General features: G+C 48.2%; 1 protein-coding gene across 1 annotated transcript in view; it reads left to right on the plus strand.

Moving 5' to 3' along the window:
* LOC120838994 (sodium-dependent serotonin transporter) overlaps positions 1 to 18312 on the plus strand; it is a 67979-nt gene that overhangs the window by 21386 nt on the left and 28281 nt on the right. The window contains exon 3 of the mRNA XM_040209178.2: positions 3360 to 3573. Within this exon, the coding sequence (XP_040065112.2) occupies positions 3360 to 3573 (214 nt within the window). The remainder of the gene's footprint in view (positions 1 to 3359; positions 3574 to 18312) is intronic.

Genomic DNA, 18312 nt, shown 5'->3' on the forward strand with positions numbered 1-18312 from the left:
GCGCAGCGTAGGGTCCCTGGGGTGCCATGTTGCGCTTTCTGGACTCCCAGGAGACTAGGGAGAAGGAAGTGACGTCAACGACACAGCAAACGCAGATTGGGTGTTGATTTCGTTTTCTTCTGTCAACATCCAATCTGCGTTTGCTGTGTCGTTGACGTCACTTCCTTCTCCCTAGTCTCCTGGGAGTCCAAAAAGCGCAACATAGCACCCCTGGGCTCAATCCCCACCCCTGCCCGTTTGGATCTGGATGAGATTCTACCGGCGTGCGGTCGTGTATCACCACTGCGTAATGCACGTTAAAAAAACCCAAAATAGCGGTTGTACTGCACTGGCTATTTCTCATCTACAGCTGAGACACCAGACATCCACTGAGGTTGACTAACTTTGGGATACACATACACAAAACATTCTTTTTCTTCTTCTTCTCCTTCTTCTTATTATATAGACAGCAACAGCATAAAAACTCTACATAACGCATAAAAATAGAGTGATTCTTAGTAATTAATTTATACCTTTCATTGCGCGAAATTTTCATTGTGTCGATGCTTTTGCTTAAAAGATCATTCAGCGCGGTAAGGAGAGTGTATTTCTGTGATTGTGAAGAATACTTAAGACAAATTGGTACAGCGCAAAGTTAGCCCGGACGAACTTGGTCATCTACATTTTTTTTTTCCTTTTTAGTTTAAGACGGACTATTAGTCTGTTCTTGCACATATTAAAAAGCACCAAATGTGTCATATTTTAAAAAAAGAGAAGGTGCTCGAAGTGTTAAAAGCATCCTCGATGAGGCGCGCACATTTTTTTTTTTGCAATACATATACTGTTTCTCAAATGGAAAACATGCTCGAGCAAGCGCAGTGTGCATAGCTCTCGTTACTCCTCCCCCGCGGCTCAAGTGGAGGAGCACTGAACGACGTGAAAGTAAGTTCGGAACGCGCACGGGGGCGGGAGGGAGCTAATTCTGGCCTTGATGATTGAGCGACGCTTTCGCCTTTTTTCGCCGCTTGTTTTCTTATTTCCATCTCCGCCAAGCGAAAAGCCCTTCCATCGCTCTCCAAGCTCCCCTTCGAGCTAAGAAAGAAAGAGCCATTTTGCAAGCGCTGCCTTTTTAGCCGGGAAATGCTGGAACTTTTGTTGCATCTGTTCGTTGTTTGCGTCTGCATCTGCTCAGCCACCCTACAAACTTGACACGCTAACCGTGAACGCCGAATTCGGCTACCGGATGGGATAGTTCTGAGCCACGGCCACAGTCTTCGGATGCTTTTTGTTCTTATTTTTATAGTCCAATATTTTTAGCGAATTCGCGATCGCCCCTGGCTTATAGAGAAGGTCATTGAACCACTGCCACTGTAGTCACTGGCGCACCTCTTACCTTGCGATTCGTCCTGCTGTTATCGGCTAATGGGGGAATATCATTTGCTGCGGAGCGCTTCTAAGATACTCGGAAATCGTAATGCCCTACGTTTCTTAAGTTTTCACTGACGAAACACAGGCTCTCGAAATCATTTGGAGGCAGCTGAAAAACGTCATATTCGGCTGCCGAGATTGCCGTGCACGCTAGCGTATATACGAACCGAGGACAGCTGAGCTTTTTCCGGCGACGCAACGATGTATGAAACTACTACTGTAGAGCGTTGGGGTTTGGCCTTGGAGATGAATAGAGTGACCCTCGAAAAGTGAGGGTGTTTTAAGTCACCAGGCTCGATCTAAAATGGACCGTAAAAATCTACGCCTGCACGTAGCAATCTGAACTTTTCGCCAAAGGTATATTTATTTCGCCAAAGGTATAAATTACAAAGCGTAGCTCTCTTTGTGTAAAAAATAGGGCCAAGAAGCTTGCCAGAGTCTACGGCGGGCGGCGACGCAAATGACCAAGTGCAGTAGAGAGGTGTGTTTGGCGTTTGTATTGATAGATGGCGTCGGGATCTAGATGAGCATCGTACCGGCGTGTGGGCGTGTATCACTACTGCGTGATGCATGTTAAAGACCTTAGGCTAGTGGTGTTACTGCACTGGCGAAATTTTTTATCTACAGCAGGGAGACTCGTCGCTCCTTGGCTAGTGGTTTTACTGCACTGGCGAAATTTTTTATCTACAGCTGGGAGACTCGTCGCTCCTTGAGGCAGATCAAGTTTTAGGCTGTATAAACATACACACAACCCAATTTGTTTTTTCATTGGGACGAACAACAAAAAACTTTGTGTTGTCCATCCCGGTTTTCACCCGCTCCCGGGTTACCACGTTAGTTATTGAAGGTATAGTCCCGAAGGGGCAACTGATTACATCACAGGTAACTACGTCACAATCTTGGCATTTGGTCGTAAAGGTTTAAAAATAAATAAAGAAAAAAACATAAGAAACGAGCGAAACGGAAGTGTCGCTGTCGTCGGAGCATTCCGACTCGTGGCTCTTCGAGTTTCCCTGCACTGTACTTGAGACAGACCTACGGCTGAAAGAGCGTCTGCCATATCTACCTCCGCTGCCGTTCCACCGCCAGGATCATGGCAGGCAACAACATGGTAAAAGTCTGACGTCATCAGGCGTAAATAAGGTGATCGGAAATCAGGTTGTGGTAAACACACCGGTCAGAAAGCTGTTCCAGTTACCATAGCTTGGCTCCAGCACTGAGCATTGCATTTCACATCCCCAAAACCTAGCGTCAATATTCTTCTTTTTCTCTTTTAACGGAAATTTTGTTTAATTATTGGCGTAGCTATAGCCGTTTCAATCGCATCGTATAGGCGGCTGTTATTGGCTGTGCACGGGTTCGTTCTGCAGGAAAGTACAAAGTGTAGAAGCAAACCGTGTTGCTTGCGTCCTCTACCGGAGACGAGTGTTGAGAGGGGCCCGCCTCCTAAACAGCAAGGCCGTGAATTTTAGACGTCACCTAAATGAGGCCAAACGCAAACACTGGACACGAATGCTGGAGCTCGCTTTCGATCAGTCAAGACACGAGTCCTTGCAGGCGACTCCTGACGACTCCTGACGCAATATCTCCTGTCCAACCGGTGCCTTGCGTTGGCCTCAGGTGACGCCAAATATTCAGCGCTAAGACTTTGCTAGCTAGATATAGACACTTTCTCAAAATAACTCGGTAAAGGGCGGAAGCTACACGGTCCCTGTGAGCCAATGAGCGCGTCGGAGAGAGACACGTGACTAGGCTCACTCGCACTAGTTGCGCGCAGTGCTGTCGGAGCCACGGCTGGGAAGGAGAGGAAAGCCGATTTTGTATTGACTGTGAAACGAAGTACGAGGTATTTGTTAATTAACCCGGGTCCTGGCAAACGATCGTTTGTGGATAACGGGAGTAACCCAGTGACGTCGGCGTACCGGGCCCCATGATGGCCTCGACCTCCCTAGGCATCGGCTACGCCATCTGCATCCTGGACCTGTACATGGCCATGTACTACAACACGGTGATCGCCTGGGCCGTGTACTACCTGGTAGCCTCGCTGGCCTCGGAGCTGCCCTGGACCCGCTGCGACAACCCCTGGAACACCGAGACCTGTCTCACGCTGGCCGAGAGGGCCAACGCGTCCAACGACTCCACTAGCCCCGCCCAGGAGTACTTTGAGTGAGTGGCCTCCAGCCACGCGGGAACGTGTCTCAAAACAAACTATGGTCGCTGAGCGCTTAAGGTGCAACCCTACCCTTGGTTAATGTGAAACCAACAGATGGTGGTGGGATTGCTTCCAGGCCTGTGCATCAATGCGAGAAATCGTGTGTGGTAGCGCCCCGATACAGTGGGGTATTTTTCTATATCCTGAATTTGACATCCCTGGTCCCTTGCTTGTTTTTCTCTGCACGAGCTTTCTTTGGAACGCGCACGGCTGCACCAGTTCTCGTGCAAGGGAGCCAGCTGCCTCAGAGCTGCCTACGCTCCGAGCTCACATCTCCAGCAAATGTGGGCAGAACAAAACGCGAAAATCGTCCTGAGCCAAATGGCGAGACACATGCACACCGACACGTTGAAAAATATAAAGTGCCTGTTCGCCGTTATCGGAGATTTTAGAGGCCAATTACACATATTTCAATGCGATCATATTTATACTGACACGAATGAAGGTGACGAGAGGACGAACAGTGAACTGAAAAATAAAGGTTTAATCAGTGAACTTGTGCCAAACAAAAAAGTAAAAAAGAGCGTCGAGGCAGCAGAAAAGCAGGCGGCGATTTGGCAGCGTAACAGAGAGCGAGAGCGAGAGTGACTCGACAAGGTCGCTGGTAGCTGCTTATCTACAGTGCGTCACCATCTCGAAAGCTCGGCAAAGAAGATTCGAGCGTCGCGCGCTCGGGGCGAGGATGAACTGGCACTTTCGAGAACAAGAAAGCAGGGCGAAAGTTACGTCTGGTGCAAGAATCAATGCGAATCGAAGTCCGTGACCGAGCGTTGCTTTCTCGGCTCTGCTGGCGGCAATATGACGGGCCGGCCCTTTTGTCGTGCATGTGTTTGGCTCTTTGTGGATTTCCAGGAAAACGTGATGACGTGATAGACCTGGGTTTCCAAAATTCTAGCTTGAAAAATTAAATACCTAAAAAATAAAAAAAATAAACTTTTTTTTGGGTGGTCAGGTGTCTCGTTTAGGTAGCTGGGTGCTCATTTTGACCAAAACCACGAGACCAAAAAAAATGACACTCAAGTTTAATTGTTGAGTTTGCTAAACCCAAAGTAGGACTGGTGCGGGAGTCATAATAAAAAGAAATAACGCCGAAGTTAAAAATTAACTCAGAGCAATAAATAATAAGAATTATTTCAATACCAATTCAGTGATAAATGCAATCACTGGCCAGGCAGAGATTCTGGGTCTGTGGATAGCTTTTGAACATAGTTTAAGCAATGTACAAGGTGTCACACAACAAAAAAAATTGCATGTTTTTTTTCTTCCGCAAAAATAAACTAAGCATCGCCGAACGCTTATTCTCCTCCCAAAGGTAGCGCTAGAGGTCACAACCAGATGTCAAAGTTTCAGCCCGATCCGATTACTTAATCAAAAGTTATAAGTGATTTTCTGAAAAGTTCAATGGGAAAATGGCCACCGACGGAGTTTTCGAATTTATGGGGCTCTATGGCACCAGAAACCGAAAACGGGCAAAAATGGACTCCATTCTCCCATTGAAACTTTCAGAAAATGCCTTATAACTTTTGAATAAGGTGGGTTACCTTGGTCTCTGGGTTACCTTGGTCTCTAATGCATGAAGCACACAAAAGAGCACGAACTGAATCAGAGTGGTAAACGAAAACAATAATGATAAACTAACGTGTAATCACGCGAAAAGCGATGGCATTGCGCATATACAGAGGGCAACCTTTGTTTGACTAAATACCTTACCAGTAAAGTGTTTTGTTTTATCCTGGCGAGCGAAGCGGAACATACAAGTGCGAGCATACTGCCCTAAACTACACTTCCAGTGAACAAACGCATCATCCAAAGCATCGAGCTCGCTTTTATAGCCTTTGGTGGGCTCAAACCTTTGAAAACACAATTATAATGAATTCTATTATTTCAATTATTTTAATGAGTGCGCCTATGTGTGTGTGTGGTTTTTTTGTGTCTTTTCCGTTCACGTGCCATTTTCTTAGCTATATAATATTTTCCAGAAGTCCGACAACTATAGTCTGTTTCATTATAAGTAAGAGCCGCATAATCGTAGATGTAGACAAGAAAAAGAAAAAGCCGTTTACAACTCCCTGTAACGCCGAATTAGAGCGCAGCTCTTTAGGGGGAGGAGGGAAGGGTACTGGGAGGGTCAGTTGACCTCGGAAGGGGGGGATCACGTGACCTCGGGGGGGGGGACGTGACTTGGGGGGTCACGTGACGATGACGTCATCAGTGACGTCACTGATGACGTCATCGTCATCCGCATCGTCATCGTCATCATCACTGATGACGTCACTGATGACGTCATCGTCACGTGACCCCCCAGGTAACGTGACCCCCCCCCCCCCCCCAGATCCTCCCGAAGGAACCCGAGGTCCTCCCGAGATCCTCCCGAAGGAACCCGAGGTCCTCCCGAAGGAGCCTGAGGTCCTCCCGAGGTCCTCCCGATGGAACCCGAGGTCCTCCCGAAGGACTCCGAGGTCCTTCCGAGGTCCTTCTGAGGTCCTCCCGAAAAAACCCAAGGTCCTCCCGAAGGAACCCGAGGTCCTTCCGAGGTCCTCCCAAAGGAACCCGAGATCCTTCGGGAGGACCTCGGGTTCCTTCGGGAAAATTTACCCATAATGCACCGCGCGGTTACGCCGACGGCGACGGCGACGCCGCTCAAGCCAGAAACGGGCGCCTAACAGCTGCGCTCTAAAAACAAAAAACGCAAACACGCGAACACGAATTAAAAATGCAATGTAACGGCGCATTCAAAAATAGTCGTTAGTTTTTTAGAGAGAAGCAGTTTCGTAGGGCGACATTGTTACCCGTTGAAGATCATAAAAAGTGCTGTACAACTGTTAGCTCGGGGTCTTTAACGTGCAATACGCAGTATATGTGGTAGACAATCGCACGACGGTAGGATGCAGATGGGCGACACAACCCAGGGCCCTTGGTAAAGCCCCTTGATAAAGACGTTTTTTACAAGTACCGCCAACCATTGCTGTGGAAATGCGCAAAACCACGAGCGGGTGCTCCGCCGCCATTCGCTTACAAGGGCCAGTCATTTTAGTGCTGCGCCGCCATTTGCCTTCAAGCGCCGCTTGAGACACGGGCCTCGTGCACTAGCACCTTTGAGGTTATTTCAAAGACCAGCGCACGATGGTATTTATTCCCTACAGGTTCTGCAGCGTGAGCTCCGTGCTATGAGCATACCTCGGCAAACCTCACTCATGAGGACCCTCACTCACCCTCACTCACCCTCATCTTCACAGGTGAGGTGAGGGTGAGTGAGTTTCTGAACCAGGAAAATTCATGAGTGTGAGGGTGAGTGAGGGCCGTGCGGGCGGTGAGGGCCGTGAGGGCGGTGAGGGCCGTGAGGTCGGTGAGGGCCGTGAGGGCGGTGAGGGCCGTGAGGGTCGTGAGGGCCATGAGGGCCATGAGTGTGTGGGGGGCGTGAGGGCAGTGAGTGGCGTGAGGGCCATGAGTGCGTGAGTGGTGTGAGGGCGGTGAGTGCGTGAGGGGTGTGAGGGCCATGAGTGCGTGAGGGCAGTGAGTGGCATGAGAGGCGTGAGGGCCGTGAGGGCGGTGAGTGCATGAGGTGATGTGAGGGCCGTGAAGGCGGTGAGTGCGTGAGGCCCCCTTCAGATCGAGCATCTTTCTCAGCAATTTTGGTGTTAATGGCGGGTTGTTCTCTAGCTTTCCCTAGATAGACAAGAATTGCTGAGATCGGGTCCGGCTCGAAATAAGCAAGCAACTCGGAGCAATTCGAATACGTTTGAAGCGGCTGCATCTAATCAGGGACGCAAAATTTTCACGTGATACCTCGTGCCGGTGATGATGACACCGAAAGACTTGGTTCTTGTTTGAAATCGATCGTTTTTTTAGAAATAAACTGTTTCAGAAAGGTGCATTAGTATTCTTAACGAGATTTAAATGCACAAAAACACGTTTATAACGCGTAATTGTGTCTAAATAGTGCAAGAAAAATAAAATTTTATGATGACGATGGCAAATTGCAGCAATTGGTTGCTGCGTGTGATCGCGGGCGGCGCGTGTTGCTGGTGTTGCGACGTAAAGTTTCTGGGCGAAATTGCCCCATCTGAAGCTGGCCTGAGTGGCGTGAGGGCCATGAGTGCGTGAGTGGCGTGAGGGCGGTGAGTGGCGTGAGGGCGGTGAGTGGCGTGAGGGCGGTGAGTGGCGTGAGGGCCGTGAGGGCGGTGAGGACCGTGAGGCGGGTGAGGGCCGTGAGGGCGGTGAGGGCGGTGAGGGCCGTGAGGGCGTTGAGGGCTGTGAGGGCGGTGAGTGGCGTGAGGGCTATGAGTGCGTGAGGGCCGTGAGGACGGTGAGGGCTATGAGTGCGTGAGGGCCGTGAGGGCGGTGAGGGCCGTGAGGGCGGTGAGGGCGGTGAGGGCCGTGAGGGCGGTGAGTGGCGTGAGGGCGGTGAGTGGCGTGAGGGCCATGAGTGAGTGAGGGGCTTGAGAGGCGTGAGGGCCGTGAGGGGCATGAGGGCCGTGAGGGCGGTGAGTGCGTGAGGGCCGGGAGGTTCAGTGAGGGTGAGTGAAGGGCTGAAGGTGAGTGTGACTGTGAGGGTGAGGGCGAGTGAGGGGCTGAAGGTGAGTGTAGCTGTGAGGGTGAGGGTGAGTGAGGGGCTTAGGTGAGTGTGGCTGTGAGGGTGAGGGTGAGTGAGGGCGACCTAAAATGCCGACCTCTGGCTATGAATAGAGCTCGCGCTCGAGCATTTCTCCACGTGCTCTGATCTGCGCTGCCCACGGGTGTACCAACTTGATTTTGAGAGAGGGGGCAACCCCCCCCCCCCCCCTCAGGGCCGGAGGGCGGTGCCCTTGGTATCCCTTGGGCGCCGCCGGCCAGTGTTTGCCCTACCCAGTGGCAGCTGTTTCGGGGGGGGGGGGGGGTGGCAAAACACATTCCTTGCCCCCCCGGTTGGTACGCCCATGGCGGTGCCACAACACACTCGACCACTTGGTTTAGTGTGTGAGCTAAACCAAATGAGCTACGCTCAGAGTATCGGCACTTTTTGCCCCGATATTGTTGTGGGCGCCGCCATCTTGGTGGTTAGTAACAAATCAAACGGAACTGCCGATCGTCTTGATTCAAAAGTGCGACTTCCCAGCATTAGTTTTTGTGTCAGGAACGCTCGTAATATTTCTTTTCTTTGTCACGAACTGTTTAAACATTTGTGGAAAACGGAAAAGCGTTTCTTGTTATTTCAGATAAAGCTTCAGATAACTGACAACCAACATTTTAAGCGCAAAGATGTGTACGAAGCGTAGCTTATTTAGTGGCTTTAGAAGCCCGACCGCATACGCACGGAAAGAAAACGAACAGCTTGACTTCGCACTCTAGGCGCTGCTTCGGTGGCTTCATCATCCCGTAGCGTTGGCTGCGCTCCAAACTAAGGTAAAGCAAAGCAAATATTAGATCTCAGGGTTTCACAAGCCAAACCAACAAAAATCGCTTAGCACGCACTAATAAAAAAAAATGCGGGTTTATTTCGACTAACGGGAGATCTTTTGACGTTCAACCGAAATCTCAGATTGGCCTCCGTCGGATTGCGGGCACCTTGGCCGATATTTAAACCCAAGAAATATAGATTTATGGGCCAGCGCGTTAGCTCAGAGACACTGAGACGATTGAATGTTTTGTGTTTTTTGTTTTAATATCATTGCCACCTAAGAGCCACCGAGGTGGGTTTTGAAACAAAATATAGTCAAACCATTCCGACAAGCATAGTTTGCGAAAATGATTTTTGCAAGTGATGAAAACATTCAAATGTTTTCGCATACGTGGTGGAATTCCAAATTGTGGAATCCCTTTCATTGCGTCCATTTCGTTTGGATCACGCCAGGCCAGTCAGGCATGTGTACCGACGCAAGTAGAACGCGCGCAAAATCAGCTGTGGTGAACCCGCAGCCTCGCGCTTGTTGTTCTGACATCTCTGGCTCGCTCACTGCGGGCATCCAGACATCTGACACCCTGAAATCTGGCGCTTTTTTGTCATTCTTTGTCTTTCACGTGGCGTTCCAAGCGGAACACGACGGAAAATGCACATCAAGTTGTTCTCGAATACGTGTCGCCATCTGTACTTTATATTAAGAATCTACAATTCGCCGAAACTGAATGGGAAAAGTTTGAGGTCTTATAGCATCCTTAATGTGTAATATATCAATATGGAAGTTGTGGAAAATGTATTATCGAAGGATGCTTCACAACTTAATGTGTCATTATTTTGATTAATTGACGTGATTTCGTTTTTATAGCGCCATAAAATAATACCATTTAGACTTTCTTTTTTATTTTAAAATATACATTATCTGTATAGTTCGCTGCTAATTTTTTTTTTAATTTATTGCATCCAAACGAACGCTCACGTAAAATATCATGTACGGTGGGACGTTATAACTAGGGATGCCGCGAACTTTTTTCGCATCGAAGTTTCGATGATCGAATCAAGCGGTTCGAAAGGTTCGAAAGATTTCGAATTTTCGACCTTTCCATATGGAGAAATTCGACGGAAGTCGAATTTTCGACCTCATTAAACTAAGAAGTTCGACGCTTTTCGAATTTTCGAACTTATTATGCTGCAAAATTTGATGCTTGTCGAACTTTCGAACTTGATAAGCTAAAAAATCGATGATTTTCGAACTTTCGAACTTCTTGCACTAAAAAGGTTGAAGCTGTTCGAACTTTCGAACCTCCTACGCTAAGAAATTCGATAATTTTCGAACTTTCGAACTTATTTATCTAAAGAATTCGAACACTGTCGAATTCTCGATTCCTGAAAAGTCAAAAGGTCGACGAACTTCGAACTTTTAGGGTAAAAGTTCGAAGCTCGTCGAACTTCGAAAGACCGGCGGGCCGTTTCAGTTGGATTCAAGCAGTAAGCCCTATTGGAAAGACCAGTTCAAACTGGTACCAGTTTCAAACTTGGTTACTGCTCCAGTATGACTAGTTTTATAATGGTTGAACTGGTCAAGGTAGTTCGAACGGGTGACACTGGTTGACTGGTCATGGCAGCTGAACTGGTCATACTGGTTGACTGTTAATGATGGTTGAAGTGGTCACACTGGTTCGACAAAAAAATATGAGCTCACTATCCCTCCTCTAGTTCACGGCCGCTCAAGCCAGGACCCACTACGTCATGAAGGAGGTTATTTTTTGCTTGTTTTTGTAATTCTAATTTGCCTATAACTTTTAAACTAAAGCAAAATTCGAGAAAAGAAAAGTTTCATTAAGTTTCTACGTTCAGTGCGCTCATGATTGGTGCAAATTAAAAATCAGTCAAAAAGTTGTTGCAGGGCCCCTTTAAAGGGATACTACAACGAAATTTCGGCGCTCATTTTTTGGTCTTTATGTGTTCAAAGGAGCAGTATCACATCGAACATACCAATATCTTGTTAAAAAAGTCTCGAAAAGGAGCTTTAAAACGAATTAAACGATTAGCAAAGAGCACCTGGTGGATGTCTAACGCATCGTTTGTAATGCTCGTCTAGGAACCTTGACAGCTACTGACGTAGGTTGTCTCGCCTCCGGCCACGACGAAAGAAGAGGGGAAGGAGTAACTCCCCTCTTCCCGAGGATGCCTTTTGTGTGTCACAGAAGTCGCTATTGTCCCCTTACAAGATTATAGAAGATTAACCCGTCACTCAAAGTTCGTACAAAAGCAGCCGCTTCGGTGGCTAGAACGACTAGGGCATCCTCTCGACGTCAGCCTCGCCATAGCTTTGTTCGTCCCGAGACGACCTACGTCACGATTGCGTTGGATGTCACGTGGTCTCCGCTGGGCCTTCTCTGAGCGCTTTCCAGAGTGGGCCGTTTATAACGAAAAATACAGCTACCAGGCTCAAAATACAAACATGTGATTGTCATTTACGGATATTGTGGATCATGTTCAACCTATTTTTGAACACGACGGAAATATTTAAAATTTCGTTGAAGTATCCCTTTAAGGAACGCAGGACCTGGCTAGTCTTGAGCGTCTTATTATCGCTCCGCAGCCATTCAAATTGTGCCACTAGACGATAAGAACGCCAAAGAAGGAATCACGGAGCAAAAAGCATGATGACGGCCACAGTCCTGCTTTTCTTCAGCTCTCAGTGACTATATATCACTCTCTGGATTGTCTACAGTCCTGCAAAGCCTTTGGGAGAGCCTATCACTGCAATCTATGGAGGGAGCTTGGCGAGTGACGAGGCATCCTTACGATATTGCCGCGTGCGTAGCCGAGAGGGAACGGACCCGGCTACCATGCACGTGTCAGGGGTTCGATGCCCGGCTTTTGAAATAACGTTTATTCATTGATTCTGCTCAATTTCTTGAGACTTTCTTCTTCATGTTTAGTTATACGCCGAATGTTCGACGCTCGAACATTCAAGGCCGAATATTCAAGAAAACTAGTCCAGCATGGCCTTGCCGAGGCATTCTCGCCCAAGTCAGCTGTCACGCCAATAACTCGACGCTCATTTTTACATTAAACTTTTTGTTTCGCTTGTTATTCGTCGCCTCCCTGCCTGGCATTTGTGACAGTATGTTTAAACCTACAACAAAAAGAACGAAAGCAAAACAGTTTGCACTATGGAATTGAGCATGAAGTTTAACCATGTTCAGTGGCACGGACCAGTCTGCTTTCTTAGGGCCTTCGCCAAGCTTGATCCGTAGATTGCAACGATTGCCTCCCACAAGTGCTTTGCGGGAAAGTAGACCCTCCGGTTTTCCTTAAATAGTACAGTCGCCGACAGCTCAAGAAACGCAGGGCGGAGTGAATCCAGAGCTTCTTATCGTCGATCTGCAGCCAATGAGTTTGTGACATAAGGCAATGAGAACACCGTGTGGCTGAAGCAGCGCGCAATTTTAAACCGATCTGAAATGGTCACAAATAGGGGAAACAACTATACTCTGTTTACCCATATGATATACCGCAGGGAAGGCTACAAGCGCGAGCTCCTTGCTCTAGGAGCCCGTCTCGGCGGCACAAGCTCTCGTGCACTAAGGGCAGCTGCCAACGCTATGAGCTCGCGCTTCCAGCCTTCGCTGCGGTACAGCATAAGGTGAAACGGAGTGTATATGACATAAACTGAATTACACAGAGCACTGGAGAGGTATACGTATGCACAGTCACCGTTTTTTCACTGTTGAGGTCGGCGTCGCCGCCATCTCCTCCTTTAAAGTACAAGTTCATTCGTTCGGCGTTCTGTCCCGGGTTTTGGCACCACTGAACTGCTCCCATAAGCTCTGCCAACCGCTGACCTCGCCCTTGAAGGCCTGGAGCCGCAGCTTGGGGAGCTTTACTCTGCCTGTCCTTTTGCTAGTAGATCTTCTCACACACCGAGGAACGAATTACGATGTGAAACGGATTCGCTTGGTGCAATTTTGCTTGCGATTTCGCAGTTGCAACGTTGCTCGTGCGGCAAAAAAAAAAAAAAAAATGCGTGGTAAAGGCTGGGGATTCAATGCTGCAGCTGCGAAATCGCAAGCAGAATCAAACCATGGGAATTAATTAGGCTTGAGAAGCGTAAAGAAATTAGCAACTTCCTGCAATTTCCGGCAATGACTACAGCTCCACTCGCGTCCAGTATACACGCCCACCGGAAGGGTCACTTTTAGGTAATCACGTGATAGTATTTCTGAAGTTCCCTACGGTAATGCCTTCTTCCGTTTCTGCGAAACACCGGCGGGTTTGGTATGGTCATAGACCCCTTTCCTATGCGCCTCAACTTCTGTAGTAAAGCTCACCGAGATGCCCATGTCCCTAAAATGGGTATCGCCGAATCCACGCAAAGTCTGCGTTGGGGAATAGAACAGTGTGGTGTCCACAAGGTCAATAACCTGACGCGCGTCCACGGTAATGAAGGGCAAATAACGGAATGAAAGGAAACAAATGGTGAACGTCAGTTGTGCCGGCGCTCATTCAGAGCTGCTAAAACGTCTACTCGCCGGCAAAGTCCTCTCACCGGTGGTAACGAGAAGAAATCTGCTACAACAAAACAGGCGTCTGTCATATCCACCTCCGAATGACCTATGACCTGCAATCTAAAAAAAGCCCATGAGCCTGCTTTCCCGCACAACACTCGAAGAGCCAATCACCGCAACCCACAGAGGCAGCTCAGCGAATGACAATGCCGAAACATATGTTTAGACCAACAAACGCAGTCTGAGTTGTGACATTAAGCAATGCAAAACGTCACGCTTGCATTGCTTAATGTCACAACTCAGTCAGCGTTTTTCGGTCTAAACATATGTTTCGGCATTGTCATTCGCTGAGCTGCCTCCGTAAGTTGCGGTGATTGGCTCTCCGAGTGTTGCGCGTGAAAGTAGACGCACAAACATTTTTTAGAGTGTGGATACTTTGTTCCCGTTTACCCCTTCTTTTCCTATGCCTCTTCCTTCTGCAGTGTTTGGCCACCGCGAGGATCGCGGCCTTTAACAGCATGAGTCATTTGTGACATCAAGAGGCGAAAATTCAGTGACCAATAAAAGTCAAGACGCTGTAAACAGACCAGACGGAGTTGCGTTTCAGGCACCATTGGGTATTACATTGCTGATGGGTCACGAAACCGCACGCTTATCTCATTCACGACTGGTCTTTTGCTTCCCGAAGACAGCACATGCGATTGTAGGCTTCTGAAGCCTGTAGCCCGATTCCCAGTGTGCGATTTAGTTGCGATTTCGCGATTTCGACATCACTCGTGTTGCATAAAAAACGTGGTGGAAGCTGCGGGGCTCAACGTAGCAGTTGCGAAATCGCAAGCGAAATCGCACGATGTGAGTCGTGCTTCATTCACATAATTCGATTTTGCTTGCGATTTTGCAGCTGCAAAATTAAGCACCACCGATTTCTTTTTCCATCCAGCGACGTTGCAATTGCGAAATCACAAGTAAAATCGCACAGTATAAATTAGGCATTTCCGCGTGCGTCCTTACAAACGTGGGACACCAGCCAGGGCAAGGACACCACAGGACAGCATGCATGCCGTAACGTTTGAGAGCCCAGGCATCTGGAAAAGCTCAGTGTCATGCAGAACAATACCGGATGTCAGGATGGATACAATTTCTGAGCTTCATGATTCGTAATATTTGCTCATGATTTACAAAATTCCCTCGACGGTCGCGCGCTATGAGGACGCGCACGGACGCGTTCAAAGAGCGACGTCGTCCTAACCGAACCACGAAGGTAACGTACGAGTACGACTACTTCGATCGAACGTTTTGAGGCGTCTTGAGCGGCAACTTTATCGAGAAGAATCGGAATATGGGGCTCTTGTGAAACCGTCAATAACTCTCTTTTTCTTTCTTTCTTTCTTTCTCTCTCTCTCTCTCTCTCTCTCGCTGTATCGCTTTGCGGAGAAGGGGCATGGCAGGGGGTCCTCCGACGGCAGTGTGCTTCCCAATCGAAGCGCCAGCAACCTGTTGCGACCGGGCCTCGGGAAAAACCGTCTTTATCGGGCGCTCGACAGAGGGGGCTTCTTATCGGCCCCGGTGCACCTCCTAGGGTAATGAGGCGATCAATGCGGAAACCCCGATAGGGCCCTCCACCGGCCGGGGCTCGAAGGGTGGGACCACTTGCCGAAACACATTACCGCGTGGGGACCAGCGCCCGGGAGCCGCGTTTCATCCATGGATCATTCCGCGAGGCGTCCCATATAGAAGCCACATATAGTATAACGGACAGTCCATATCGTCCTGCTTTTCTTTTCAACGAGAAACTAAATGAACGATACCGTGCATTAAATTCGGTACTAAAAACAGTGATTTTTTTCTTTTGCAAGTGACTTGTATTACAATTTTGAGAAGTATATTTTGAAGTTCTAGGTTTATTTCGCTCATTTAAAAAAGAAACATATTTAAAAGCACTGTTTTTTTTTAAGACAACTACAGTGATTAAATTAATATGCACCTTTTTCACAAGGGCGCAGCCATCTTGAATATCGTCATTTCTGGTATGCGGTAAAACACCGTTCTGATCTCTCCACGCCGCTGGAAGGTGTTTACGAAAGATGCGCTATTGTCACACATTCTTGTTTTGTTTCACCTATATTTTCTCGTATATTCCAGGTTGCAATGTTATTGTTTTTTCGTCCCGCATACCAGATACGGAACCCACGTGACTGAGGACGACAAGAAGAAAAAAACGTGTATATACAGAATGCCACAAAAATATTTACAGTTTTCTCTTTTACCGCAAAAATAACCTAATCATCATTGAACGGTCATTCTCCGCCCAAAGGTAGCGCTAGAGGTCACAACCAGATGCCAAAGTTTATGCCGGAACAGACACCTTATTCAAAAGTTATAAGTGATTTTCTGAAAATTTCAATGGCAAAAAGGGAGCCACTTTTTGCCCGTTTTCGGTTTCTGAGGCCATAGAGCCCTATGTTTTCGAAAACTCCGTCGGCCGCCATTTTCCCATTGAAATTTTCAGAAAACCACTCATAACTTTTGAATAAGGTATCGGATCTGGCTGAAACTTTGGCATTTGGTTGTGACCTCTAGCGCTACCTTTGGGCGGAGAATGAGCGTGTGGCGATGCCTAGTTTATTTTTGCGGTGAAAAAAACCCTGTAATTTTTTTTTTTGTTGTGACACCCTGTATATATCCTAGAGAAACAAGATCTTCATAACTTGTCGAGTACCAAACATAGGGATTCTGGGCTCAATTTCACCACTTTTGATCAGGATACGGATCGTACCGGACTGCAGTTATGCGTGATGCACGTTAAAGAACCCAGGGCTAGTTGTGGTACTGCACTGGTTAAATCTTTTATCTATGGAGACTGCGGTCGCTCACTGGGGTCAACGTCCCGCTGTCTATATAAACGCTACACACAATTGCTGTTTGCTCGTCGAGCGATTCTACAACAGTCACTCGACCATGATGACACAGTCGAGGAATTGTTATTGAACTTTCTGCAGAGACCGGGAACCCCGACGCGTTTCGACGAAAGGGCATCAGGCATGATATTCTAGATGTCGTTCCGTTTGGTGCGAGCTACTATGCATATAGTATTGTAGTCCAAAGAGCACAACAGTCATGTGAAGCTATATCCTCGTCACCCAGCTTTATAATTGAACTACCGATTTCTTGAAGCCAAAAATACAAAACCCAAAAACTCTCCTTAACAAGGAGACGACAAATCTCGTCAATATGAATATCCTTTTATATACACAAACGTTTCGGCGAATAATTGGGCGAATGCGTGCATTTATCGTTATCGTGGACAACTCACAATATGGACCAATATTTTAGGACATTACTGTATCGGGCATCGCTAGAGAGATTTCACCGGGTCCGGACCAAGCGGACCCACCAAGACAGATAGAGCCTGACTCGTTCGGTGGTTGTCGCGGGACTAATTTCATGAGGAATACGTCGCGCGAAGCCCGCACAGCTGGGGGAGCGAGCCCATGGCGCTCATGCGCTCACTAAGCACACAACTTGAATAGCGCGCCACGTCACGAGGTGTACGTATTATGAGTTTTATCAGTTGAGCCTATTAGAGGCGAGATGTTTTGGTGGCGCCCTCCTATGGTTCCCTCTCGTGACGTCATTACCTTGCGGGCAAGAAGTTCGATGGTGTTTGAAATTAGCATGGTGGAAGCTTGAAATCATTACGCCCTCAAAGCAACACTGCCAACACCGCTAAAATTAAAGTTCTAACATTCCTCTTATTTCCGTCGATGAGAAATCCTTTGCTGACGTCAGAGTCAGCCTTCGGCCAATCGTGGCACGCCAATCACATGGACGATTTTAATCACGCACGTCGACGATTGCAAGCTGGGCGACTGGCCACCGCCATGTCTTTGCCCGAGCAGGCACACCCGTGCGGTTACAAGCTTGCCAAAGCTACATTCACGCACATGTGGCACGTGCTAGCACGCATGGGGCACCAGTTGTGGCGCCATGCTCGCAAAAGACCGATCTCACCAGCTAGTCTGAGTACGCCACTGCTGTCGCTATGCATCGTAGGATCTGTAGTCTTTCTGCACGTGCGACGAAACCCGCTGGAGGTCTGCGCGAGCGGGGTACGAGACGGCACGAGCTGTCTCGTGAATGGGCGCCTATCTCTTGTGAACTACCGTTATGGCTGCGTCAAACATGCATGAAACGCTTAGTGAGATGGGTTTATAGGGAGTATTCACTGGCGGCCATATCCGTGTGCGCTGCTGCTGAGCGCGTGCTGACGGCGAGCTTCCGCAGTCCTTTTGGAGCGTGCATTTAGCACCATCATGGTTGCCGGTCTTAGCAGGCTATTAATGTGAGCTCGTTCTGAGCATGCGCTCTAAACATCGCCCTCAAATATGGCGTCCAGTGAAGACCATTTGCTATATTACCCAAGCATCAAGAAGAATGCAGGGATTGGTGTTCCACGCGCCACACGCGCACGTCTTCCCCGCATAAAAGATTCAAAGTAAATAACCAAAATAAAGAGTTGACGAGAGCACGTGCAAGATGCCATTTGTTTTAAGTATTTGCTTTAGAAAAGTTACTACTGCTGAGGCCAGCACGTACGGCGCGTGGAACACCAATCCCTGAATTCTCCTTGATGCTTGGGTAATATAGCAATAGGTATATTGTTTATAGACCTTTCCAAAAAAGGGCGTGTGGCCGGTGCCATCTTGAGTGTTTGTGTGTAGGGCCTGTGGTTTCCTCGCATTCCCAAGCGACGAACTGGTACGAGCTGGGGCTGTGAAGATCGTACGCTGGACTGTGATTTT

Source organism: Ixodes scapularis, unplaced genomic scaffold (genome assembly GCF_016920785.2).
Source record: "Ixodes scapularis isolate PalLabHiFi unplaced genomic scaffold, ASM1692078v2 PGA_scaffold1__304_contigs__length_218370807, whole genome shotgun sequence".
Lineage (NCBI taxonomy): Eukaryota > Metazoa > Arthropoda > Arachnida > Ixodida > Ixodidae > Ixodes > Ixodes scapularis.